This window comes from Stigmatopora argus, chromosome 6 (assembly GCF_051989625.1).
Source record: "Stigmatopora argus isolate UIUO_Sarg chromosome 6, RoL_Sarg_1.0, whole genome shotgun sequence".
Taxonomy (NCBI): Eukaryota; Metazoa; Chordata; class Actinopteri; order Syngnathiformes; family Syngnathidae; genus Stigmatopora; species Stigmatopora argus.
In genome coordinates this window covers 12128952-12155000 of record NC_135392.1, presented here as the reverse complement: position 1 = coordinate 12155000, position 26049 = coordinate 12128952, and the positions used below count along the sequence as shown (strand labels likewise).

Here is a 26049-nt window from a genome sequence, read left to right as displayed (position 1 = left end):
CCCCTTTTTAAAATCAATCATTGTAATTTTTTAATCCATTTTTTTCTTTTGTGTTTTGAGTTCAAAAAGCATTTTGTAAAATCTAAAAATAAATATACAAATATTAAATTATATAAAAAATATTTTGTTTCCATTTGAAATAAAAAAAACATGATTAAAAACATTTTCCATTACTAAGAAAAAAAGCTCAAATAAACATTGTTTTAGATCTATAAAAACTGAGTATTTAGGGCTTTTGATCCAATAAAAAAAAATTAAAAAAATCTAGATATTAGATCTAAAATGGTCCGGGCCCACATGAAATGGCGTTGACATTAATGCGGCCCGCGAACCAACCCGAGTTTGACACCCTTGCTTCAGTTGATCAATACTAGCAGGGTTCTAAGATTAAGCCTTGTGGTACACCGTTGATGCAGTTACCATGGATAGTTAATGTTTAAAGCCGTCAACGCAAGTGAATGCTGAAAACATTGAATAATTTAGACAGTCCTATGAGTTTTACTAGGTTAGACTCACACTTCTGGGTCGGAGGGGTACTCGTTCATTGTTCTTGTCCATTCCCGGAATGATGACCGACATCCTTCTGGGTCCCTTCATCCCCAGCACATTTGTTTCCTAATGAGAGGTAGTAAGTAGTGTGCAATTTTAGTGTGAGCAAAAAGTAACTTACTATAAAAGGGCACATTTTCTTACATAGATAATGGCTGCCAACTCCTGCCGAGCGTTGGACATGTCCGGAAGGGCTCTTTCTGGATTTAGAGCGTTGTCAAAGACAGTGAACTTTGTGCCCATTAAATTGGACCTGGACAAAATGGGAAGAAGTTGAATCAGTATTTGCTCAGCAACTGTAGTATATTGCGTCTGAATTTATACTGCAGGGTTCAAGTAACCTGTTCTTGAACCTGCAGTGTAAATCCGATCGATTGAATGAACGGTCACAGTACCTCAGCTTTCCAACAAAGTTATTGCCACCTCTTGACAAATCTGTGGCATCGGTGGAGATGAGATAATTGGAGGTCGCACATTTCTTTCTCTTCCGGCCAGCTAACAAAAATGTCTAGAAATAAATATGAAGGAGAATCATCTCTGTTGGCTTAGTATGTTGGGAACAAAATGCACTTGGAATTATTTTCCCAGTTTTAACTTAAAATCAATCTATCAATCATTCACTAAAAGAATGAATAAAGGGTTAGAAGAAATAACAGGTTGCAGAGAGGCTTAGGAAAAGGGAAAATTATAGGGTGGAAATGGGAAACAAAAGTCGTTAAAACTAGTGTTTAAAGCTTATTGTTGTCGATGCTGTCATTTTTGACATTCAATTTTTGTAAATAAAAATTAAGTCTTTTACAGTGGTTCTCAAATCTTTGGAGGAAGAATTTCTGCTCAACTAGAAAATGGACTTCAAATATTTTTTTTGCAGTTTTGGGGGTTATTTTACAAAGAAAAGGACTATGGGTTGTGCCTCTGTGAAGTCCAATAGTGCAAATTTAAAGGATCACGTTTAAGTGCCATTGATGAGGATAGATGATCGTGGCCAGCCTGTCCCATTTCAACCAAATGAGACGTCTCTACTAATGAGGTCATAAAAGCAAAGAAAAATCCAACAGACCTTCTTCTCATTGTCAAGATGAAGGTAGTACAGAGGATACATGCTCTTGTCCATCCCCCGCTGGTCTCGAGTCACTCTGCATTTGACGGTGGTGCCTTGAGGCGCGGGTTCCATCACAAACTTTTCCAAGTTGTCAAACTCAATCTCAGGTGACGGCGCTCTTTCCTGCTCACAAAAGCGTCATTATTGTTTGGACAAAACAACAAAGACACTTAAGACTCCTCCAGGTTATGTTCACACTTGCACTTCAGTAAACTGGCTCATGAATGTTAAAAATGTAGGATTGTGTGTGCTCGCTTAAAATAGTGGAAAATGTTGAAATTACCTTTTTCTTTTTTCCTTTGCCTTTCTTCTTTTTGGATTTTTCTTCTCGTTCTGAATCCGAATCATCGTTCTCTTCGGCCTTGGCTGAAGGAAAAAGCGAGATGTTTGGGAATTTGTGGTTAAAAATGGGGGGCGAGCGTGTGGTAAGCTTGCCTTTCTTCTTGGTTTTCTTTTCTTTGTCTTTGTCTCCTGTCGTTTGGAACAAGGACGACGTGGAGCTGGCGGCGGATTTCTTTTTGGACTTTGTAGACTTGGTCTCCTCTTCGCTATCGTCGCTCTCGGATTTGGAGGCTGCCGTTATTGGGGACAATTAATAGCATAAATTAGGGGGATTTTTGACGTGCACTGACTTTATACGTTTTGTTGTACTGGTGATGAAAGCCGAGCTGCCGATTGCAGAAAAACACTCAGGCGGGCTTTCCCTAATGACTTTTTCAGTCACCTTTCTTCTTGCTCTTGGAGTCCTTGTCGCCGTTTATCTGGAACAGGGATGCAGCTTCCTTCTTTTTGTCTTTCTCTTTTGACTTTGACTTCTTCTCCTTTCCGTCGGAATCCTTGTCTTCTACGGAAACAAGCAAATGTTGTTTTTATGCGACATAAATTACTTGCTGTCATTGACGAGGGCCCTACTGTCGCATGACTTCATTTTTTAACCTATTCTATATGTCAAATTCAATGTGTCCCATGCCTAATACCCATATAGCTGGGATAAGATCCAGCACCCCAGTAACCCTTGTGAGGATAAGCAATATGGATTATGAATGACTCATTTGGGGTAAACTAATGTTTGCGCAAATACAAAACTTTTTTAAAGCAGTAAAATGAGTATTATTTCTATACGGAGGAAGGGCGGCCATTCTGGAATACTCGCTTTGATTGGCTAAGAGACAACTTCCTGGAAATATTGGCTTTGATTGACATTTTTCTACATTATTACACATGTGAAAAATGAAATTCTGCTGGCTTGTACTATTTCTTTTATTATTATTGACTTGAACCTAAATGCTGACGCGGGGTTTTCAAATACTGGAGGCTTCTTAACAGTATCAGTTGACAAAAATGAGACAAATCTGAAGACCAGAATAACATTGGACCATGCGATCCTGCTTTCTTTCCAGGTGTTTTTCAATTTTTTCGTGGGGAAGAGCGATTCAACACAAGCTACTCGCATCTGTCAAACAAGTTAACGCCAGCTCCTGTCTTTCTCCATCAGTAACTTGCAACGGGCCGAGGCCGAACTGCTGACGAAGCGCTTTGTCGATGTCTGTCGTGACAGTAGTGGCGAGCAGATGTTCCCGAGGTAAAGAGGCTGTCTATGACGGTGGTAGACGTCCAATTCATTTAAAGAGGGAGGGTATTATTCAGTGATTTGTTTTTTGAACAATCAAATGGAAGATATTCTACTTGTTAACTAATTGGCTGCCATTGACGGCACTAATTCTGATCCTAAAGCATTTTTTTGATTATCACGGCCTGTCTGGTCTACATTAACCGCGATATTTGAGGGATTACTGTGAAAGCACTTAATTTTGCATTTGAGTTACTATATAGCATAAAAAATAACACCAATTATTATTTTTAAGTTGAGAATGTTAGTATCGTGACGTTACAATTCAGTGTACCTTAGAGTAAAAAAAAACAACGTAATTTATACAGAATAAAAGATGAGTTTGTATCTACTTAATGTTACAGTTATTAATACAAAAATTTTATGTTGTATGCAGAAAAAAAATTGATTGCACTATCGATACTCTGTTATTTATGTGTTTTTGTACGACCATAAGTCACCGGACGTGTATTGTCATGAAGTTAATTTGATGAAAATTTATTCATTTGCTGCCACTTCAAATGGATTGGACATCTACTACTGATACACTCATTGAAGTTTACAGCTGACTAATCAAAAGACGCTTACAATTAGACGCCTATTATCGTCAGTGACGGTGTACGAGTCATTGAACATGTCAGCTTAGCTTTAAATCGCCTTTAAACGGTGCACCTTTCGATCTGGACTTCTTTTCTTTGGCGGCGCTCGGCGATGGCGAGCTGTCTTTGGTTTTCTTTTTGTTTTTCTTTTTAGGAGTCTCTTCCTCCTCTTCCTCGTCGTCGTCGTCAGTTACGGAACCTGCTGTTTGATTAGATGTGATAATTAGATTGACGCTTCTGAGATGCAAAGCACATTTAAAGTTACGAGTGGCTAACCTTTCTTCTTTTTGGGGGCACTTTTGGTTTTCTTTTTGCTCTCCTTTTCTTTTTCCTTGTCTTTTTCTGCTTCCTTATTTTTGTCAAGCTTCTTTTTCTTCAGCTTTTTCTCATCTGCGATGATGCCAGAAAAAAAGAGGTTAACTCTGTAGTTAGAAAAAAATTAAGAAAAACAGTGATTTATTTCTTTACTTTGCAACTCTGAAGTTTCTTCATTCTTTTTAGTTTTGAGCTTTTTGATCTTGGCTTCGCCGTTCAGTTTGGCCTCCTCCTTCTTCTTCTTTGGCTTCTGTTTAGTAGAGTTGCCTGGCACATATTTGCAAGAGGAAATTGTTAAAAATGAAATGCCAGACAAAATAGACCGACCAACAAGAATTCCTGTATACAAAACAATCAATAAAAATATTAACTAGATGTGAGTAAACATAGATAAATAAATACACATGCATACATACACTACATACCAGAGTTACAAATACTACTACCACTAATAATAATAATAATAATTAAAATCATGGAATTAAAATAATTTCTCTCCTGGCATTACACAATATTTTTATTGCAAATACACTATTTATTATGAACATTTTAAAAATGCACAATAAAAAGAATGATCTAAAAAAGTATATATACATATGAATTTTAAATTACTGCACAAATTATGTAATAAATGTGTGAGAGAAAATATCGTAAATGAATGGATTTAAAAAAAAAGGAATGCAGAAAGTGTTTAAAATGAATACATAATAAATGCAGAAAACATATGAATATTTTCTAAAAGACTAATCTTTACCATCAATGTAATTTTAATCAAATAATAATTATCTTTGTAGTAGTACTAATGGTAAAAGTACAACCATGGGATTACTATGATCAATACAGGGCATTTTATCTTAAACTAAACGACAAAATACACCTAATACCAATGAACACTAAAATTACAATAAATAAAAATGAAAGCATGAATTTGTATTTGTGTCATTAACTTACCCATCAAAACAACCATAGCAGGGAATGCAAGGGGGGCAAAAAAGTTACATTATAAGCACCAGACAGAGCTCTTGATAACGATTATCCGGTTAAACAACAAATTATATAAAAATATGCATTTATATCTGAAATAACATTCCTGAAAAGTCAATGTGTACGAAGGAAGTCATTATGCAGTTATGCTTGTGAGTCAAAGGCACACTACAAAACAAGTAGTCAGCCACTCCAGGATTTGCAAATCACATTGTAGTCAATCGAATGAATACTACTAAGCAAACTTTTCAAAGAGCTCCACAGTGACAAACACCTCAAAGGAGGTCAGTGGAGAGAGGATGTAATCCTATTAGATTATTCGTCATCCTGCATAGGCGCGTCAGGCTTATTTAAACGAGTCTTCCTGCGATCCAATACTCCGTCCACCATGTAACGACACAGCAGGACTGGACCAGCTGTCTTGACATAACTACTATACATGCAAAGGTAAACACACCACTTCTTTCCAAATGGAATGACAATATCAGAGAAAATGTATTTGTTCTGCTCTAAAAGTGGGCAACAAAGTTGAACACCTGATTCAAATGCACAAATTCCAAATGTCCGTACATTTCAGACAGTAGGTTCTTAGTCGGTTCTAGTTATAAAATAAACGAAAAGATTTCTTTTTCTGCTAATCTTAACAAATTCAAATATAAACAGTAAGAAAAAATATTTTGAAAAATGTCATGGAAATTGGCTTTCGTTTATGTATAAAATACAAATATCACTTATCACACTGAATTTAGGAGCTAAATGAGCATTTCCAACATATTCTAAATTACTGAAATACCCCTTAAATGTAAGAAAAACCCTGTTTTTTGTTTTGTTTGTTCAAAGTAAACAATGTGGGAACACTATAACATGCCACATGGGTCGTTTTTGTCCTTTATGAGAATGCCACTACTGTTGAAATCAAGGGCTTAAAAATGACTCCAAATTCATGCTCCTTTTGACTAATTCCTCATTCATTTCCTGTGTCTACAATTACAAAAGCTCCTGACAATTGAAAAATCCATTAAATGTCAATGCAAGACCAATCCCTGTACCTCGAATTTATGAAATACGAGTCACGTTCTGAATCCGGAAGGCTATTTCAAGTACTTCCAATCTCAATTATATGAAAGGACAAGTGAAGCCTAATCAAAAGGCAATTGCCCCTTTTACCTTTTCTGCAGACATGCTGCTGAGACCTCCGACGGCTTCTTGTAGTCGTTCGAAAATACAACAATAAAAAAATAATACTAATAATAAAAAAAGGCTCGAAGATAATGAAAGAGCGAGAAAGCGCCCTGTGTTCAGCACGTCTCCATGGGCAGAAAGTTGTTAATAGGATTTATGCGTGAAGCCATCTGCTGTGTAGAAACACGTCAACGGCTAAGTCCACGCGGGCCTAACGGCGGGGAGGGCTAGTGGTTAGTGTTTCGACCTCACAGATCTGAAATTATGACGTAGAGTTTTCCCCAGTTTACAATGCATGGAGAATGTGAATTGTCTGTATCGGTAATAGATTATTTTTCTACATGTTCCCTACAATTGGCTGTCGACCAATCCAGGTCAGGTTGGTACTTGCAGGGAAAATGGAAGATAGTAAATGCGTATTTATTTACCTTAGTGGATGCTTCTGGGGTTGAGTCCCAATTTTCCTTTTCCAGATCACTGTTGATGAAAACATTAGAGTATAAACAAATGTGTGTATTATTTTTAGCCAATCAAATGGGAGTATCCCAATTTACCCGTCCTTCCTTGTTATGTCATTAATACTCATTATCATATACATCTGTGGTCAAGTCTTATATTGTGTTTATACATGGGTGTATTGGACATAACATATTTTGTTTTTTATGACCTTGAGGTCTGAGGGGGACATAACGTGAAAATAATAATAATAATAATGGTTTTAGTGTCCTACTCTATGGTCTTTTGAAAGACCTGGTCAGCGTGTGAAACTGGAGCAAATTTCGTAAGTCAGTTTACGTAACTGCAACAGGAAAAGATTTTCCTTCACCGCTTATTGGTTTAACACTACTTGGCGAACTGAGTTGGAAAGTCATTTGGTGCAATTACCAATGAGGGGTGATGTAAAAAAAAAAAAGTGAAAATGATGTACTCGTAAAAACAGCTTCAGTTGGCAAATAATTTGATCCCATCAAGTGCAGTATACAGCACATAAAAAAATTCAAATATGAATAATAACTAAGACCAATTGGTTGACTTGGCAATCAGTGGAAATCGTAGTTGGGTCAAGAGCAAATATTATATTCATATAATTCAGGTATAAATGTTATATTTTGCATCCTGTTTTTCCACATCATAATTACAGGAATCAAGAAACAACAATAAACCTATCAAGTCTATCAATTTCTACACAAGTGAAGAATAATACAATTCTATTAGGGGAAAAATATTAGTACCAATATCTCTATATATATATCAGACAATAGAAGTATACAGCAGCTGTTATTTAATGACATACCTGTCATGTTTCCAGGCCTCTTTCACCGCATGACGCTGGACCGGCATGGCTGATGTGTAAAGGTGGCGAAATGGGCCCGGGTGTGAATGCGGCTGCTCTGCCTGGGAGACTCCGCTGTAAATATTATGAAGTCACATGACCTGGCCTTTAAGAGCTTTATCCTCCACCTCCCGGGCAGCGTTCGATCCTGCTCGCTCCTTTGTCTGGATTACGCTAATCAGCCACTTGCCATCTGCAAACATGAGTACAGTTTGTCAAATGGGGAAAAGCACAAAAACAATTGTTGTTCTTGAGAGGATTTTGTGAGGCAAGAAGCAGTTAAGACAGCAGGGAGCACTGTTGGAATACTAAACTTGGGTATTGCACTATAGCGCAGTAAACTAATAAATTATGACCACATATTTATCCACAAATGCTCATATGTTTGCATTTATCAGTTAAAATAGCATCATTTTGTAAAGGCCATTTTCTACATGACCTTTTTGACAGCAAATGACAATGATGAGGCTTTCCTTTCTGAACAGATTGGACGTGTATCAATGGCACTGTGAGATCATTTGGAAATTATAATCTTCATTTGTTTCTGTTTCCACCACACGACCAAGATAAGCGGTGTTGAAAATGAATAAGTGAATGATTGCAAAAAATACATTTGACAAATGACTCATCAAAATAAGCTAAAACCATTAAATAGTTCACTTTGTATGCGCCCAGTGGATCTAAAAAAATGATTGCACAGCACCTGTTCAAATGCCAGGTTTTTGTGATGAGACCATCTCTTCTTTTACAGTGTAAAAAAATAAAAAAAGAACATACCCCTTTTCTGAATTTGGGAAATGTTTTTTTCTTGCCCACTAGATGCAGCTGTAGCCCAAGACACGAGTGTTTAGAAAAAGAAAGAAAAACAATACACAGGAAAGTAAACGAAGCCACACTGACTACGGAATTTCAAGTTCTATAGATAGTTTAAAAGTACATTTTTGTGGCTAAGCAGATGTGAATGTGTTTCATATTCTTGTTGTCAGTGTTCATAACAGCCATGAACCATACAAATTCTTCGTTAGGAAACATATTAATGCTGGAGAGAATTTGCATAATAAGGTCACAGGTTCAACCGTGTGGCGCCCCCAATTTCTCAGAAAAGACACGCTGGTGATGACCTGACCTGGCTTGCTCTGTAACTTTGGTGTGAATGATCAACTCGCAGACAGTCAAGACAAACAATAATCGCGCAACAGGAGGTATCGCTGTTTGCTGACTGTACAGTTTGCCCATAGATGGTGCTTGTTTGAGTCGTGAACATGCCTGGGCAGCGGCGAGACGCCAGACAAGAGCCGACAAGAAAACTCGACGTCTCCAAACTGATATATGCCGGTAAAGATACTCTCATTTCAGAAGAAATTCACGAAGTTCACGATTGCAAAGATCGTTCAATCCAATGTTCAAATATGTCTTGATTTGAGATTTGGATAGGCGCCAGCTCTTCAAATGATATCAAAGCAACCCAAAGTGCAGTCGTTTTCATGCCCAGAACTCCACCCTTATGTTCTCAAAGAGATCCCGCCTCCTTTCATTTAAGGTTATTTTTGTATTAGGGTGGCAGATGCGTTATCATGTTTCTATTTGTCTCATCTGGTCTTCAGTGGACCATCAGGGCTGATTTGGCAAGTGCACAAGTTCCCCTATGAGACGCTATCATGTTCGAAAGGGCTGTTTCTGGTTTTTGAAACAATGGCGATAGCGTTGTGTCCTAATGAAACACATTACATGCTTCACTTGCCCTTCCTTCTTGACTTAAGATCTCCTGTGACTGCCAACAGGCTTTCGGACTGAAACAGAATCCAGTTCTATTCAATTATTTATGAACAAGGAATCAGTTTGTGGGAGATGCTTGAGCGGGAACCTTCTGCTCAAGAGCTGATGAACAACAGATTAATTGAGTTACTCAGCTAACTAATCAAAAGTATATGTCAAAGCACTAACAAATGCACTACAGCCATCATCTTATAGCAACATCATTGTAACTTTAGCGATATAAATCGCATATGATCATGCTAACTACCAAAATAGTCCCGATCTAGAGCTATATCGTAACTTTCTGACTATATTTATGTCTAAAATGTCTTTTGCTGTGTCTGTATTCTCGCCCTCTTGCTACTGTGACAATGAAATTTTCAGAATAGGGGATGAATAAAGTTATCTAATCTAATCTAATAAATGACATTGAAACTTTGGGGGGGGCTTAAAGTCGGGCTCCCATAAGGATGCAATTTTTCAGATCTTCCCATTATGATTCTTTATCATTTTTTTTGCTTTGAATTTAAAGGACTTTATGAGTAGTAGACATCCAATCTATTTAAAGTGGAAGGGTGGCAGCGAATGAATGTTTGTTTATTCGCTGCCAACCCTCTCACTTCAAATTGATCGGTCGATACCACACGTCGAGATCGGCAGCGGAAAACAAATAATGCAATCGTGCAATACTGGTGGAAACGCATCTATTGACAGGTAGTCAATGACAAATACAGTATGGATATAGATCATGAAGTTCTCCAGATGCCACAGCTGTTTAATTTCACTTTTCCCAGTCTTGATTTCTTCCATAAAGTCGTGTCATTTCAAGGTGGATTAGGACTCAGAATTCCACCACCAAGGCCCAGTTGCCAAACGCCCAACCCATCGCTGCAGCTGTAGCATGCTGCCTAATGCGGCGAGGGCGAAACGAAGGCCGGAAGCGAGGCCCTCGACGCCCCCTGACGCCCGGCAGGAAGTCGAGCTACTCGAGCTACTCGTGTGCACTTCCTTTTACCGCCAGCGCTCTGTCGCAAAGTCCCCGAGAGCGAACGCTCACTTCCCGGCGTCCCCGAGAGAGAAAAAAAAGGAGGACTGGCGCGCGCTACAGGGAGAGAGAGCTGCCTCGTCAACCTTGTTTCTCCTAAATAAGCAGTGATATGTTGAACGGCTGCCAACGGAGGCTGGCCCAAAGCCTCGCAGCGCAACTTTTACAAGCCGAGCCTTCGCCAGCAGGAAGGCAAAAAGACACAGAGCCCAGGCTTGGGAGAGAGGAGGCAGTTTGCTCCTCTACTTTCTTCCTTTTAGTGGTTAAAGAAAGTGAAGCTTTCAATTGCGGACGCAGGGAGGATTTTTTAAGGTGACGTCACAGAGAAAGCTGTCTTAGATATCGCCTGAGGAAAGAAGAGTGACACATGGTGGACACTTCCAGTAAAAAAAAAAAAAGTCCTGATAGTTGTTTTAATTCTCTGGAATGATTTGCTCTTATTCTCTCAGTCCAATCTAGGAAAGCTTGACACGAAACAGCGGATTAAATGGTTCATCCGCATCCTCGATTGACTCCGCAGTCGGGAAACCCCGTACAAAAGAGCGCCCAGGCAGGTGCAGGACGACTAAAAAAGACGAGGTGTCGAGAATGGGATCCGCCAGGCATGGACTACCTGGGAAGGTTGCCAAGATCTGACAAAAGGCGACGCGGGGAACGAGTCGTTTCGGGAAAGCGTTTGGACGGCTTCATCCGGAACGAACCTCGTCGGCGTCGCTCGGAGCCCGCCCGTAAGTACTCTGGATTCTTTTAAGCGGTCTTTCGTCTGGCTCTAGCTCGTAATCCCACAAACAAATGAGATGTCTTTGTGAGGACGCAGCGGTCCTAAGACGAGACCACCTTTTGAAGTCGCTGGCTCAGGAAGAGCATCTGCCGTAAGGGTGTGACGCCAGCGGTGTTGTGATACTCATAACTTCTTCACTGCCGGCGCCAGAAGACGCCTCGGCTTTAACCCCGAAAAGCGTAAAAGCATTCCATTCTGTTTTGGCGAATTCCCTTTTTGTAGTTAGCACGCCTCCAGATATTTTTGTTTTAATCGGCATCTGGAAATGTTACTTTTCCATCGCCGTGCTCATAGAAATAATGGCAACCCTCACGTTTCTGACCTCTGTGACATTTTTCATAAATTTCGTAAATGGCCTACAGAGCTTTTAAAACCAACTAAAGAATGCAGCTGGAGTTGTAAATCGCAATTTTGACAGTAAAACTGTTGTTAAATGACACTTGGGTAGCAAAAATGCCTAAATTGGCTCAACTGCTAGATCCTTGAATGTGTCCATTTCAGATAGATATGGAGAATTTGAAAAATTAGAAGCTTTGCGTTTATGCTGCTGTTGCGTGTGAATAAATTTGTGACTCGATATTAATATGCATATATAATGTTTTAGATCCTGCTTTTCATTTGTGCATTTTCGAGATAATTTCGAAAAGGTTATTATTTAAACTTGAAATGTCTCATGAAAACACAGTGCAAAATTGCATATTAAATTGCTATGAAAATGACAGTAAATTTGATGGCGAGCTGTAGTGATGCTGAAAATTGTATTATTGATTTATTTGTATTATTAATCACAATTTATTTACAAAACGAATTTGCAGAATTGCAAATTGTTGAAAGTGCGTAGCACAATACTGTATTATATAATTGTAAATATAATAAGTGAAATCAAAGGATGCATTGGGATTTTTTTCCCATGGAAAAAAAAGCTATTTGCAAGCTTGCATGTGAATTTTAGGTGTCATGCACAATACTGTCATCAATATACACTGAATCCTCTATGTAATAGAAACAAGTAATAATGGCCAGTCATTAAAATCTTCATGCCAAACAATGTTAACTGTTTTTAGCAGTGCACAATACAGCGGTTGTGCTTCCAAACCCACATGAACCCAATCCAGATGGAACCAGAAATCCTTGTTTGGAGCATGAAGGGGCTTGCAACAAAATGTAAGATTGCAGCAGCTTGCGTCTGGCAAATTTTTTGGTTTCTTTTTTGTAAACACACACACGCACACACACACACAAATCGATTAGTGCGATTTTTTTTTGCCACCACCTATGTACATTAAGGCTGCAGTTTACTTCCCCTGGCATGAACCCACTGCTTCCCATTAATCTGAGACCGTGGGGACCAAAGTCTCTTTTTTGGGCTTTTATCTGAAGATACACACACACACCCACATGCATAAACATAAACTGGTCTTCCTGTTTGTTAGCGTGGCTGATTTACGGCCAATAAACGCCGTTTGATCGTCCTCCTCGGACTCGAGCCGCTCTCCAGCTACGACCACTTTAAACGGCAATGAGCAACCAATTACCAAATTTACAAAGTGGGAAAAAAAGGAAATTCTCAACACTTGTGTGTGCGTATGTTAGTCATGTGAAATTCATTTTGAGATTAACATCTGGATGGTCCAGATGTCTTGTTAATGTCTACACATTGGTCTGAACCTCTGCAGATTTCCTGTGAGTGTAACCGAGCATTCGCAAAATTAAATGCGGGGGAAAAAAACATATTTTCGGGGTCTTTTTTGGAGTAGCATCCATCATTGTGTCATACGTTGAGTAGTGGAGGCTAAATTTATAAAATACTGGACATCTAAGAATGCAAACAAATGTTTTTTCATGTATTTCAACGTATAATCTCAGACGGAAGAGTTACACAGTAAGTAAAAAAGATAACTTAATTAATGGTGATATATATATATATATATATATATATATATATATATATATATATATATATATATATATATATATATCATATTAGCATAGTAAATGATCTATCGTCACTACCTTTTAAATAATATTATATATTAGCTTAGTATTAGCTTTGCTCAACTCTACAGTGATAATACTTTTTAATCAACGAAGCAGACTGACCACTAGACGTCGAAAAGGTAACTTATCGTCTACAACTGATGGTAATATACAGAACAAGAGCATTTGATCAAATTTTAGGTGCGCATGTGTCCGCATGATTCACAGACAATCCAAATACTAGTTGTTGATTTTTTGGGGAAATCCATTTTCAATTCATCATAGCATCGCTAGATGACGAAAACTACAATGTTGCCCCGTCAATGATGACTTGGACATTGTTCAATGCACAGCATTTAAATATTTCTAAAATAAGTAAATTGAAAAAAAAATGGGTAAAAGTGCTATCTTAGTTTGGTGACTTTCCACTTGTTAGATAATGACACAGGTTTGTCCGCAGACGGGACTGCATTATTTTCACTCTGTTATGGAACGTAGAGGGAAAACACAGTTTTCTTGGTTCCCTTGAGGTCGAGTGATGCCAAGAAACGGTCATTGTCCACATGCCAACCCGCATCTCAATGAGGCAAAGTAAAGGCCTTGGAAGAGGGGGTACCAAGGGTACGGGGGAGCACAATAAGGATGCCAGATGCTCCTCGTAATGTCTGAAGCTGGCACTTGTTAGCGGAACGTCCACACAATGGACCGTGAATTTAGTCATCATCTGGTCTGCAGGAGACTGGCCGTCCAAACAGAAGAAGACAATGTTTGGGGTGGGGTTATTCCTTACTCAAAAGAAAATAAGAGTGAGCATATAAGGCCAGCAGGTTATTTGTTTACCTTCTAGTTCGTGGTGTGCCAGTCTCCCATGCCCTTGTACCTTGTTTCTCTCTCACCCCCCCCTACGTCACCCTCGCAACACTGACACGTCCCGCCGCCTCCGCCAAAACATTTCAATCACTGTCGCTACGAATTGGGCCAAAGTGGAATCGGGGACAATAACGAACGACCCAGACGCTTTTCAGACACTGCCGTTCACATGCTAATTTATGCAAAGAGTCCAAAGACCTTCACGCCGGTGCGCCGCGAGCCCGCCGTTCCCACATTGAATTAGTTAAAAAAATCCCCTAGCAGATCTACTGATCGGAAATTGTGCCCAATCCTGTAGATCAGTATTGGGTAGAAAAAGATTCTTTTTATGATTTTTTTTAAAGGATATAATGCGAAAAAGTATCAATGATATTGGGTTTTTTTTAAGTTGTGTAATATACTGTTAAATAAATTGCCCAGGTAAAGGATTGGTACAGTAATCCCTCGATTATCGCGGCTTCACGACATAGCGTTTTTTTTTTCCTAGGGGATTTTTTTTTCGTTAATTACATTTTTTTTAAGTTCAGAAAAATGTGAAAATCCACGCTGAAACTCGCAAGCGGAAGCCACTCCCCTGTCCTCCACTTGCTACTAGAACTCAGCACTGAAGTAAAAAAAAAAGTTTTTTTGTAAAGTTCATAAATATTTGAAAATCCACACTGAAATCTGCAGCACTGAATTAAAAAAAAATACGGGTGACCCTACTTCACTAATCAAGGGATTACTGTACTCTGTATCGGCAGATCCTCAAAATTAGGAGACCTTGATGAAAAAATTATGCGATCGGGACGACTCAGATTTCAATCACTCTTCTATCAAACAAACTCATTTAATTTCTTTTTTATGCCACAGGTGAACAGCATACCATCTTGTCCCTTACAATCGATTCCACTGTCCTTTGGACTGAGGTAGTAGATTGAATAGTTGTGGGGTTCCCATCCCCTTCTGAGATAACTATACAATCTACTGTCTTTGCCCACGAGGCAGCTCCCTCGCCGACTACGGACACAAAACCCCGCCCATTCTCTCCGTGTTAAACTCCACGGTGAGTGGAGCCTAGCGAGTTGAGGTAGTAGGTTGTATAGTTTGTGGGAATGCGGCCAGTCCTCCCCAGAGTCGATAACTATACAGTCTATTACCTTCCTCGAGGGGCACAAACTGAAGCTCATTCCACACAACCATCAATGGAACAAATGCTGCTTTTGTGAGGTCTATATGGTCATCATGTGCATGATTTTTTTAATGATAATTCTGAAGGGCAATAATGTGAAGCTGGCAATGTTCTTTCGTAAATAAAATAAAGTTGGCTATTTGGTTTCCAAAGTGCATTGCACAAAAAACACACTGTTTTTGTTTGTTTGTCAGTATGTATGTATGTGTGTAGAGGGAATTCGAGCCCATTGTTGACCGCAAAAAATGCACATGTGCAATCAGACAGAGCCCGAAAAATGAGGAAGTGAATAAAAATATGCAGTACTATACCTTTTCAAAATGTACCAAATATCCTCTATGTGCACACCAAACGTGGAGTTTTGGGAACGTCCTTGACCAGAATCCTTTGCTACTGCAACACATAGCAAACATCCAGTTATTACAGAATTTAAAACCAACAAAGGTCTACTTTTGCTTAATCATACATATATGTAAATTGAAAGTAATACTGAAATTAATTTCCCGAGGCCTGACATGTACCCAAAGGAGAAGTGTAACAAGAAAATAAGCAAATACGAGATGTGAAATTTGGCAGTTGAAAGCATGGTGAAGTTGAAGGATGGTTTTCGTTTGTCTTAAAAATCCACCAAGAAACAAGAAAATGCATCTTTTTCTATAATTAGATCATGAGACAAACATGAAAAAGTCATTTAGTTTTAATTGTAAAATGTGTTATTGCATATATAATGTAGCACCTCTCCATTATTTCTAATCAATGTAGGAAACTGTAGAATTTCAGTTTATATTCTTGCATAAATAAATGTATAAACAGAATAAATTACAATCTGATAAAAACATATTTAGGTTGGGATTTTCCTGACTTTTTTGCGGTCACATTTATTTTTGTTCTGGAAAGTTTGTTTCAGTAGTGTAAATTATATATATTACTGCTGGCAAGCAATTAAAATGTTTTATTCGCAATTAAACACATGCAGTCCATATTTATGTTCTGATTTTACATGTTTTGAATGCAAAAATGATTAGCCAAAGGTTTTAACACATCATTTCATTCTCAGGAAGTGAAAACAAGTTTGACTTTGGCCAAATGTCTGTCAATCACACTGAAGGGAAATGGGCCTTTGTCAGACTTTCCCAAACAAGTTTTCATTGTACAATTGTGTAGCTAGTTTTATATTTACATTGACCAAACATTATGTGGTTGGTCAATGGTATTTTTTTTTCTTCCTTTTCACTACTGCACATTTGAGACAGCCTGAACATGCACAGCACGGATGCTCGCAAAATTCCATTGTTTGCTCCAAAGCGGCTTCAGAGACTTAATCTTAATATTTTCCATTTTGTTGTGCATTGATTTGCCAAAACAGTTCAACAGTCTGTTTGTAGAAATTTTGTTGCTACTCTACTAATTCATTATCTGGTGTAAGGTGTAATCATTGGTCAAACCCTTGCTTTTGGTTTTAATTCATCTTAGCCGTCAACCAAAGAAACAGACTGCTAATGAACTCCTCTTCCTGACTCTGCACATTCTCGATCTGGCGTCAAAGTGTGCCAATGTTAACAGGAATAGAAAGAAGCACTTGACTTCCTCTTACAAATCAAGCCCGAGAAGAATGATTGAGTGTTGCCACGCAGAGACACACGATGCACCCCAGTGATGTAGTCTACGCCTCGTTGGAGGCGTTTATAGCCGTTTTCTGCTGCCTGGGAAATGTTCTGGTCATCGTCGCCGTGTGGACCACCAAGAGCGTCGGGCAGCCCACGTTTTGTCTGATCGTTTCGCTGGCGGCGGCAGATTGCGCGGTGGGCCTGGTGGCCATCCCGCTGGCCGTGCTGGTGGACGGCAGGGTTCGTACTTCTTTTGGTGCTTGCCTCTTCCTTAGCTGCGTGGTCATTCTCTTGACACTGGTGTCCATTTTATCCCTCATGGCCATCACAGTGGACCGCTTTCTTCGTGTCTACATCCCTCTGAGGTAAATGCTTCTTTGTGATGAGTCTTAGCAGGACTTCCGAACATTTTTGCAGGGATTTGAAAGACATTTTCAAGTCGGCCAAAAGGTTTAGCATCGTGCGTGGTCCTAAGTATAGTTCTTTTCCCTGGTTTAGGCCTAAAGCTGTATTGCATAATACGAACAGCTGTTTTGTGTATGTTGCTTTCTTCAGTTAGCCCTTTAGAAAGCACATTTGGATCTTGCAGAGCCTGGGATTTTTTTTTCTTGTGGAAATGTTGATTTGTTTGAAATTAAACAGCCTTCATCCACAAGACTTTATTTAAAAAAATCTATACGCAAAATTATTTTTTCAAAAAACAATCACCATAGGCATTTGGTACCTGAGGACCAGTAGTGAGGCACTAAGCGAAATGAAACAGCTGGGGAGCTCATGGCGACCTGTCAGTTCTCCGACTCCTGTCCTTCCACCGAAAGTCAGTTTTTATATGTCCCTAGGGTGGGTTGAAAGTGCGAAATAACTTTCGTGAGTGCCATTATGTGGCTTCACAACAACGAAAGCACCCTAATAAAATGTCCCCTGCCTCTTTTCCAGATACAAAAGAACAGTAACACAGAGACATTCGTGGTCCGCAGTCGCTGCGTGTTGGCTTGTTGCTCTCCCTCTGAGTTTCGCGCCCATGTTCGGTTGGCACAATGAAGACCCTACTTCCCGCGGGTCCCCCAATGCCACGTTCACCTGCCAGTTCATTGCTGTGATACCCATGTCCTATCTGGTCTACTTCAACTTTTTCCTCTGCACCCTGACACCCTTGCTAGCCATGTCAGCGCTATACAGCTACATCTTCTGCGTCATTCGCAGGACCCTTCGAGAGAAACCAGGCAACGGAGTCCAGGCCAAATCTCACATCTACCTGAAGAAAGAGGAGCAGTTGGCGGGATCTCTGGCCTTGGTCTTGGCTCTCTTCACTCTCTCCTGGATCCCGCTGCAAGTGCTGAACTGCATCGCCTATTTTGAATTGGCTGACGTGGCGACGAGCGCTTTCCACGTGGGCATCCTGTTGTCTCACGCAAACTCGGCCTTTAACCCGGTGGTGTACGCCTTCAAGATCCGCAAGATCCGGGTGGCTTACCGGAAGATATGGAGCAGATGCCTCACGTGTGGGGAGGACCTTCCCGTTTCTCAATCCAGCCAGACTACGGACAACAACGAAAGCAATAGTGTGGACAATGTGCCCTTGCGTGCTTAAAAGGGGACTCAGTGAAAATGCTATAGCATGACTGTAAATAGAGTCCAAAATACACAATTTTAACTACTCAACTGCAAAGTGTGCCGTAATACAGGGCAGAACCCAACATTCTGTCCATGAAAGTGAAGGCTAAGAAATTGCCTGCTTAATGCTATAACGGTGTTGGCTTTTTTTGAAAGACCACATTTGTATTCAAATGGAAGCGCCCCAGAGCGTACCGTTTTGACTTATTGGCTCGTGCGTAAAGCAATCCGACGATTCACAATCAACCGGGATTCAAATTTTCCATCATTGCCGCGCCCTACATTTCATACAGCATTAGTTTGAGTATAGAATTGCAGGGGACAACAGCTTGGAATGACCACTTTCGTGTTCATGCAGGATGCTGTAACAAGAATCCACAACTCCACTGCGCCCTGGTGGTTATTCTGTGTTATCACGTGAACTAAATTAGGAAGTAGAATTTCACGTGACGTTAACCCCACGGTGTCCTTATAGTAGGTAGGGTACACTGATCCTCCAACAATATAAGCGTATTGAGTAGTTTTAACCAGACATTCTATTCATTCATATCTTCAAATTAATCAAGAGGCCTGTCATTAACAATGCAACATATTTGTTCATTTTTTAATATAATAAAATCTTGTTCCTTGCTTCACAATTAATCAAGAGAGTATAGAATCACTATAGTCATACTCATAGTACTAATGCTTGAGGTTACATTTTACTATTCCAGTGTCCAACGAGAGTGTCCCCATAAAGTAAATTGCGTCATCCTCATAAACTGTGTGATAACCTGAATGCTGTTTGCAGTGAGTGGTGCCTTGAATTGAGTATCATGTCTTGTTACGACACTCCTAACTCAATTTGTTGATCACAATATATCCAAAACTATTTTCACCAGTGGATTTTTTCATACCAATTTTTTGGGAAGATAATAAATTTCTCCACATTGCCTTGCTTACTTATCGCGACGGCAATCAGCGCTAATGCATCCATTTCCAATTAAAGTTATATTCAAAAGCCTTGCCAAAAGCATCCTTCCCATAATTACACTGAGACCCCATCCTTTGAAACACACTCACGCACACAAGTTGTAACTACTACTGCAGAAAACACCAGCCCTCCCTTCAATCACTGAACTGCATTCACAGACTCGAGAGAGGGAGTGACTTGCTGAGTCTGAAACGCAGGCATTCGGCATCTTCATGTCAAGGAGAACAGGATGGACCACAGTAGAAAAGTGCAGGCCAGAAGTTTTCTCCGTTTCCAACCGTAGGGGTGAATTATGTCTTCCCTTCCAGGAGTGAGGGTACGAGAGAACGTGGACATGGTTTACGTCTCGGTGGAGACGGCCATCGCCTTAGCGTCAGTGGTGGGCAACGTCTTGGTGGTGCTGGTGGTGTACGTGAATCGCGCCTTGCGGAACACCACCTTCTGCTTCATCGTGTCTCTGGCGGTGGCCGACATCGCCGTGGGTGTGCTGGTGATTCCGCTGGCCGTTACCATCAGTCTGGGGATCAGTACGCAGTTCTACACCTGTCTCTTCTTGTCCTGTCTGCTGGTGATCATCACGCAAGGTTCCATTCTGTCGCTGCTCGCCATTGCCGTTGACCGATACTTGAGGGTCAAGATACCAATCAGGTGAAAAAAAAAATGTTTTCCTCTTCTCCCTGTGTTTCGCTTTCCGATGAAGTCCCCCGACCTTACCCTTGCTTTACCTCAGAACCTAATTCAAGTGTAAAACCCCTACTTAAAACCTTAGCTCTTGTGTAAAAAACAAAAATAGAGAGACAGACAACTATTCTCACTTGCAATCATACTGTCACCGAGTTGGAATCAAACCTACACATGCCCAACCAAAGTCAGGTGAATGAACCAATGCACGATTGGGTTGCCTTCAAATTGATCATCACAAGATTAACCAAAATTAAATAAATCAGGAATACTCTGAATAGAAATGACCTCAGATACCTGAATAATGCGAGTTGTACTTAAATGTTTTAGTTAGGGCTTGAATCCCCGCCAACAAAGGCTTGTAGTTGCAAATAAAAATGTACTTTTTGTTCCGTTTAGTCTAGTTTACTGTCGATTGTCATCTTCATTCCAAACCAACGCGGCCACACACATCTCAACTTCTTTTCAAGACCACAAAAGCCATCATCAGCTAATCCTGCATAGACATTCAACCGAGTTTTACCTGTTGTTTACGCCTTCCATAGAACCATATATCCTTTGGCCGATCAATGTGCTGTACATCTTAGGCTTTCAGCAAAATTAAAATGTCTGCCAAAATAACTGACATAGGCAGGAGTCTGTTATAAGGCAGCAGCTGTCTTTTTACATTTCCCCATATCTCACTTGACGCTTTTGCGGTCTTTGTTTTATACAAGGTACAGCACCATCGTGACGCAGAGGCGTGCGTACGTGGCCGTGTGCTTGTGCTGGGTGGTCTCCTTTCTGGCGGGACTGGTGCCAATGGCGGGCTGGAACAACCGGCAGGATCTGGGCAACCTGAGCAACTCCGACTACATGGTGTGCCAATTCACTGCTGTCATGCGAATGGATTACATGGTCTACTTCAACTTCTTTGGTTGGGTGATAGCCCCCCTAGCTGTCATGATCGCGTTGTACGCAGAGATCTTCCGCGTCATCCGCCGGCAGCTCAACCGACGGGCCGAAGCCACGTCCGACGGCGAGCGTTACTACCGGAAAGAGCTGAAGCTAGCTAAGTCCCTGGCGTTGGTGGTGTTGCTATTCGCCGTGTGCTGGCTGCCGCTTCACATCGTCAACTGTGTCGACTTTTTCCACCCGGACCACGCCACGCCAAAGATGGCCGTGTACACCGGAATTTTTATGTCGCACGTCAACTCTGCTCTCAACCCGCTAGTGTATGCCTTCCGGATTAAGCGATTTCGGGTCACGCTAGCAGAGGTGGCACGGAGATGCTTGGCGTGCGGCGGTTGCACGGTGGCCAGCCCGTATCCCGGTTGCCCACCGGCGGTAGTTGAGAAAGCGGACGCGGGCTTGAGGCAAGAAGACAAAGCCAAGTGAGATGCTACTAGCTTGGAATGCGGCCCTGTTAAGAACTAGGGTCTGCATTATGCATTGATGGCTCAACTTGAGTAACCCAGATTTGCAGACACAAGCTAAGACAATTTTGTTTTGCATTGTTGAGTAGTAAAACAAAAACAGGGGCCAAGTGGTGGAAACAAACTGAACATTTTAAGCAAGAGCTAGTCGAACAGAAATAGTGCAATAAAACATGTAATAGAGAAAATAAAAATATTCAAAAGGAATATTGTATATTTCCCATGCTTAGTGGAAAACAACTATACTGAAGGATGGGAATTGAGAAATGGAATTTCCACTCATTCAATTGGTGAAACCAGATTTGAGATGGAATTGTTTGTTGTTTATGGAATTTCATTCATTCATTTTCAGAACCGCTTATCCTCACAAGTGTTGCGGAGGGTGCTGGAGCCTATTCCAGCTAACTATGGGGACCATAATATTGTCATCTCAAGTACAAGATATAAAATGCAAGTTCAAGAGTTGTGAGGCAGACATGCTTATCCACTGTTTCCATGTGTATGGTCATTATTTATAATTATCATTTATTTATTTTTACTTGATTCACATTGAATTGCAGAACGCATAATTACTGTACATACTTAATGGAATAAAGAAAACGTTGCATTACCATCACTCAGTTGTATCATTTGGGAAAAAGGGTTTTTTTTTTTTAGGGTGGCAGAATTTAGTATAACTATACATAACTATACACATTAACAACTTCCCTGCCACCCCATAGGTTGTATGTGCATTTTACGTCAAATCCATTTTAATCGGGAGGGGGTAGCAGGAATTTGCAGCGAGTTATTGCTGCAAAACCCAAACTTTACTTGCAGGCCTTTGCTTTTAAATCTAATTTTAAATCATAACCCCAACTTTTTTGGAATATAACCCTTACCGGACCTTTAGTAATGTCTGTAAGAGAATTACCCTCACAATGACAGTGCTTCTTATAAAGTATCACCATCTGCCACCATCTTCCTTGATGAGGGATTTCAGAAGTGCTGAGTGTGTTCTAATCCTCAGCCTTCATCTTAGAGAGGCCTGCCTTCTTCCATTTATTGCTTCACATCACTCAATACAGAAGTAGCCCAAACTTTGGTTTAATTTGTCTTCCTTGCAACTCATCAGGTAGGATCATTTGTTGTATGAAATTCAGAGTAGTATTTTGTGTCTGATCAGCGTTGACTGCGATTACCAGACGGAAAAAACAACACCATGTCCAACACACATGGAGCCGGCGGAGATCAGCGAGTGGAAGCCACCGAATCGGATACGGACGATGCGGACGTGGCCTTATTGCACTTTGGAAAATACAGTGAAGAACGACTGGCGCGTCCGTGGCAGCAGTGGAGCTTCAGAGAAAAGGCCACGTACTACATTGATCGCTTTTTCTTTGGCTTCCTGGTCGTTTTCCTGATTGTGCTAATGGCCGAATGCGCGTACAAAATTTGGTATGTGACCAACATGAGGAGGATTGTGGAGTATGCGTCAGACGCCGTTGTCTTTCTGTTTGACTGGCTCCAAGGTCAGGAGGGATACAAGGAGCTGGCTGAACTCTGAATTAGATTTGAGCTATTTTGCATACATTTCTATGCACATAGGTAATCATAAATGACAATTTCTTTTTATAATGTCAGTTATGTTTGCTTATCCTTTGAGGGAAATAAATATGTACACTACAAATTGGGTTAACACGTGCTCTTTCGTGCCCTGCGATTGGTTGACCACCGTTTTAGGGTGTCTCCTGCCTGGTGGCCATAGTTGGCTAGGATAGGCTCCAGCACCCTCCGTGACCCGCGGTTCGGAAAATGAATGCATTTATATGATAGTAAATTAAAAGTCTGCAATTAATTATATCAGGCTTCAAAGAATGATGCATATTCGTCCCGAAAATATCCCAACAAAATTTCACTGAGATTTGTTCATAAATAACAGAGGAAGAGATCAAAAATTATAGTACACATACCTCCAACAGAAACATGAGCAGCAACTTGACAAGCATTCCAGCCTGTAAAAAAAAAGTCAATTTTGACGTTTTCACAACGACAGCAATAGGCTTGGAGTAACAATGGCATTAATTTAACAAATAATCTTTCTGGGATATAAATGGTGAGACATTTTTTATCATTTTAGGTATCTCCTCATAAGTAGTGTAACAATACTTTAGACACATCTGCAATGTTTGACAGTATAATGACGAAAGTAACTGTCACTCTTATTAAAGAAAATTGATAAACACTCCAAAAATAATCCTTTCAGATTTATACGTTGAATACATACCAGTCTGCAATGAATTAAATTGTCTGTACATGTGACTAATTAAATATCCGTTTTTATACCTTATTGACAACAACAACAACAAAAAACATCAATGAGGAATAGATCTCGATTGTTGTATAGTAAAAAAAGGACTTACACGAATAAAAAATAACAATTCTTATTAGTTAACAAGGAGCGCACCGTGCAGCGTGTACCAATGAATGCGCATGCGTGTTTTCTTTCTTCCAAGCCGGAAGTGATGGGCAATTGACATGATGACGTACATGATTGTCAACTGAACGGACCAATTGAGGACCAGTTTCACAATCTTACATATTTCAGACACGCCCCCTCTTCCCTCTCTCTTTCGGATTTCCGAGCGTGACCGACGTTTCGTGTCTATTTAGACTTAAAGTAAGTAAAACCCCCAATATTTGGCTTATTTCCTCTTGCTATACATAACGTTCCAGTATAATAAAAGTGCCATTTTCATCATGTTTGATCAATAGAGTTTCACTGACGTACAATGTTCGCTTTTTTGTGTCTTTAACGGAGGACGGGGAAGAGATTCAGCCGCCATGCTGCCTTTCTTATGGCTTACATGTTGACCTGTTTTTTTTCCTACTACGAAACCCGGTTATTGCGTGTTCGCCAAACGTTAAATAGCATCTTCCCATCTGCTTGTCTTTTTCTAAATAATGCAATTGTAAGGCGCTTGCTAACCTGCCAATCCAGGCTAACCTGTTCGTTCAAATGTCCATAATTATGATTCAAATCAAGAGTATACTACAGTACCTTTCAACAGCCATATGGAGGATAATATGTCAAATAGTTATTTATTTGCATTAGGTCACATCAAAATTATTACCCATCAAAGGCGATTAATGCCTTGGGGTCATGTGAATATTGACAGTAATAAATTGTGCGTTCTAAAATGGAAGTTTGTTTCTTCTGATGATGTAAATTTCCTTATGACTGGTGTAAAATGTAATTCCAAAATACTATGTATATGTAACTATTCACCTGAAATGGCACCTTAAAGCAGAAAATGTGGAAAAGCTGCTCCTATGCTTTCAATTGGCAACTTCATCTTTAACTCCGTCCGGTACTATGTTGAACCTTAAAAACAAATATTCCAAACAGTTGTGCGTGAAGAAATATAACTAAATTGTGTCCACAGAATGCGTTACGTGGCCGCTTACCTGTTGGCTGTGCTCGGAGGCAACAGCAGCCCCGCGGCCAAAGACATCAAGGCCATTTTGGGCAGCGTAGGGATCGAGGCTGATGACGAACGTTTAAACAAGGTTTGTGATTAGTTCGCAATCTAATACAGCATCATCTGTAATTTTACATACTTGTTTTGTAACCTCGGCTGTATTTCTTTGCAGGTCATAAGTGAGCTGCAAGGAAAAAACATCAATGAAGTCATGAATTCAGGTAAATGTTTAGCAAATAAATACACTAAAAGGCTTTACTGAGAAATGCTACATTTTCATCTTTCCCTTGTAGGTCTCGCTAAGTTGTCCTCCGTACCGGCGGGTGGCGCTGTGGCGGCTCCTGCTGCTGCTGCAGGCGGGGCCGCCAGCGCCGGGGCTGCGCCTGCTGCTGGTGTGTACACCTTACTACTCTTTATACTTTGAAGTATTATAGGAAATACAGCTATAAATAGGCCTGATTCTTCACCTTTGTTTTACAGCGGAAGAGAAAAAGGAGGAGAAGAAAGAAGAATCAGAAGAGTCGGATGAAGACATGGGCTTTGGACTCTTTGATTAATATGCGTTTCTTTCTAAAAAGCAATAAAAATGTAAAAGGTTTACACAGAATACTGTCTTTGCCCTCTTTTTATTTACAACTATTAGTCTTATTTGCTACACACTGCTCAAAACAGGCACACCTCACTTACATGGCTTTTACAGTACCAGGACTGACCTATAAGAGGCAGCATAGCACCACATTTGAGATGTGTACCAGGCCACAAGATAAGGTTCTTCAGAATTGAGCCTTGGATGACTGCATGTAAAATATTTAATTTAGGAAAGTTGACTAGTTGATGACGCTGGTCGTTTATTTTAAGACCTTTTCAGCACATGATTGAAATTTGAGTCCTCGGCGAGTTAACTTCCATTGCGTTTACAAATGTGTTTAATAATAGAAATGCATCATGTGAAATTTTAATGTCTTTTGGGTTGCGTTATGATTCATCTAATTATATATTTCTTGGATAGCCCTTTGTTTTTCCTAA

At 40.2% G+C, this 26049-nt stretch overlaps 4 protein-coding genes and 1 long non-coding RNA gene across 11 annotated transcripts in view; 4 read left to right on the top strand and 1 right to left on the bottom strand.

Moving 5' to 3' along the window:
- The window catches only part of LOC144075262 (uncharacterized), a 28911-nt gene extending 4885 nt beyond the window's left edge, over positions 1–24026 (bottom strand). For 4 of the 7 annotated variants that reach the window (XR_013300521.1, XR_013300522.1, XM_077602121.1 and 1 more), the window contains exons 1-14: positions 23965–24024; positions 23515–23556; positions 15584–15665; positions 7635–7866; positions 6769–6817; positions 4328–4424; positions 4136–4249; positions 3933–4061; positions 2376–2495; positions 1935–2224; positions 1610–1774; positions 945–1057; positions 694–802; positions 517–615 (exon numbers count right to left, since the gene is read on the bottom strand). Coding sequence is in view for 5 of the 7 variants with exons in the window: in XM_077602121.1 (XP_077458247.1) it covers positions 517–615; positions 694–802; positions 945–1057; positions 1610–1774; positions 1935–2224; positions 2376–2495; positions 3933–4061; positions 4136–4249; positions 4328–4424; positions 6769–6817; positions 7635–7681 (1332 nt within the window). In the remaining 2 variants the exon portion in view is untranslated. Of the gene's footprint in view, positions 1–516; positions 616–693; positions 803–944; positions 1058–1609; positions 1775–1934; positions 2225–2375; positions 2496–3932; positions 4062–4135; positions 4250–4327; positions 4442–5125; positions 6222–6325; positions 6722–6768; positions 6818–7634; positions 7867–15583; positions 15666–23514; positions 23557–23964 lie in introns of those variants that run through there. The other 3 variants (XM_077602122.1, XM_077602125.1, XM_077602124.1) reach the window with 3 other exon arrangements.
- Positions 15068–19299, top strand: adora3a.2 (adenosine A3 receptor a.2). The gene is made up of 2 exons (XM_077602130.1): positions 15068–17244; positions 17816–19299. Exons 1-2 carry the CDS (start codon positions 16916–16918, stop codon positions 18468–18470), a joined length of 984 nt encoding a protein of 327 aa, XP_077458256.1. The 5' UTR covers positions 15068–16915; the 3' UTR covers positions 18471–19299.
- Positions 19337–21729, top strand: LOC144075265 (adenosine receptor A1). The gene is made up of 2 exons (XM_077602129.1): positions 19337–20114; positions 20864–21729. The coding sequence occupies exons 1-2, from the start codon at positions 19759–19761 to the stop codon at positions 21522–21524; spliced, it is 1017 nt and encodes a 338-aa protein (XP_077458255.1). The 5' UTR covers positions 19337–19758; the 3' UTR covers positions 21525–21729.
- Positions 22537–23231, top strand: LOC144076229 (uncharacterized). Its single transcript, XR_013300765.1, has 2 exons — positions 22537–22676; positions 22747–23231. It is a non-coding gene; the product is annotated as an uncharacterized LOC144076229 (long non-coding RNA).
- A 78-nt stretch (positions 24027–24104) lies between the features above and the next one.
- Positions 24105–25630, top strand: rplp2a (ribosomal protein, large P2a). Its single transcript, XM_077602988.1, has 5 exons — positions 24105–24221; positions 24988–25111; positions 25196–25244; positions 25317–25415; positions 25504–25630. Exons 2-5 carry the CDS (start codon positions 24989–24991, stop codon positions 25578–25580), a joined length of 348 nt encoding a protein of 115 aa, XP_077459114.1. The 5' UTR covers positions 24105–24221; position 24988; the 3' UTR covers positions 25581–25630.
- Positions 25631–26049: the final 419 nt, after the last annotated feature.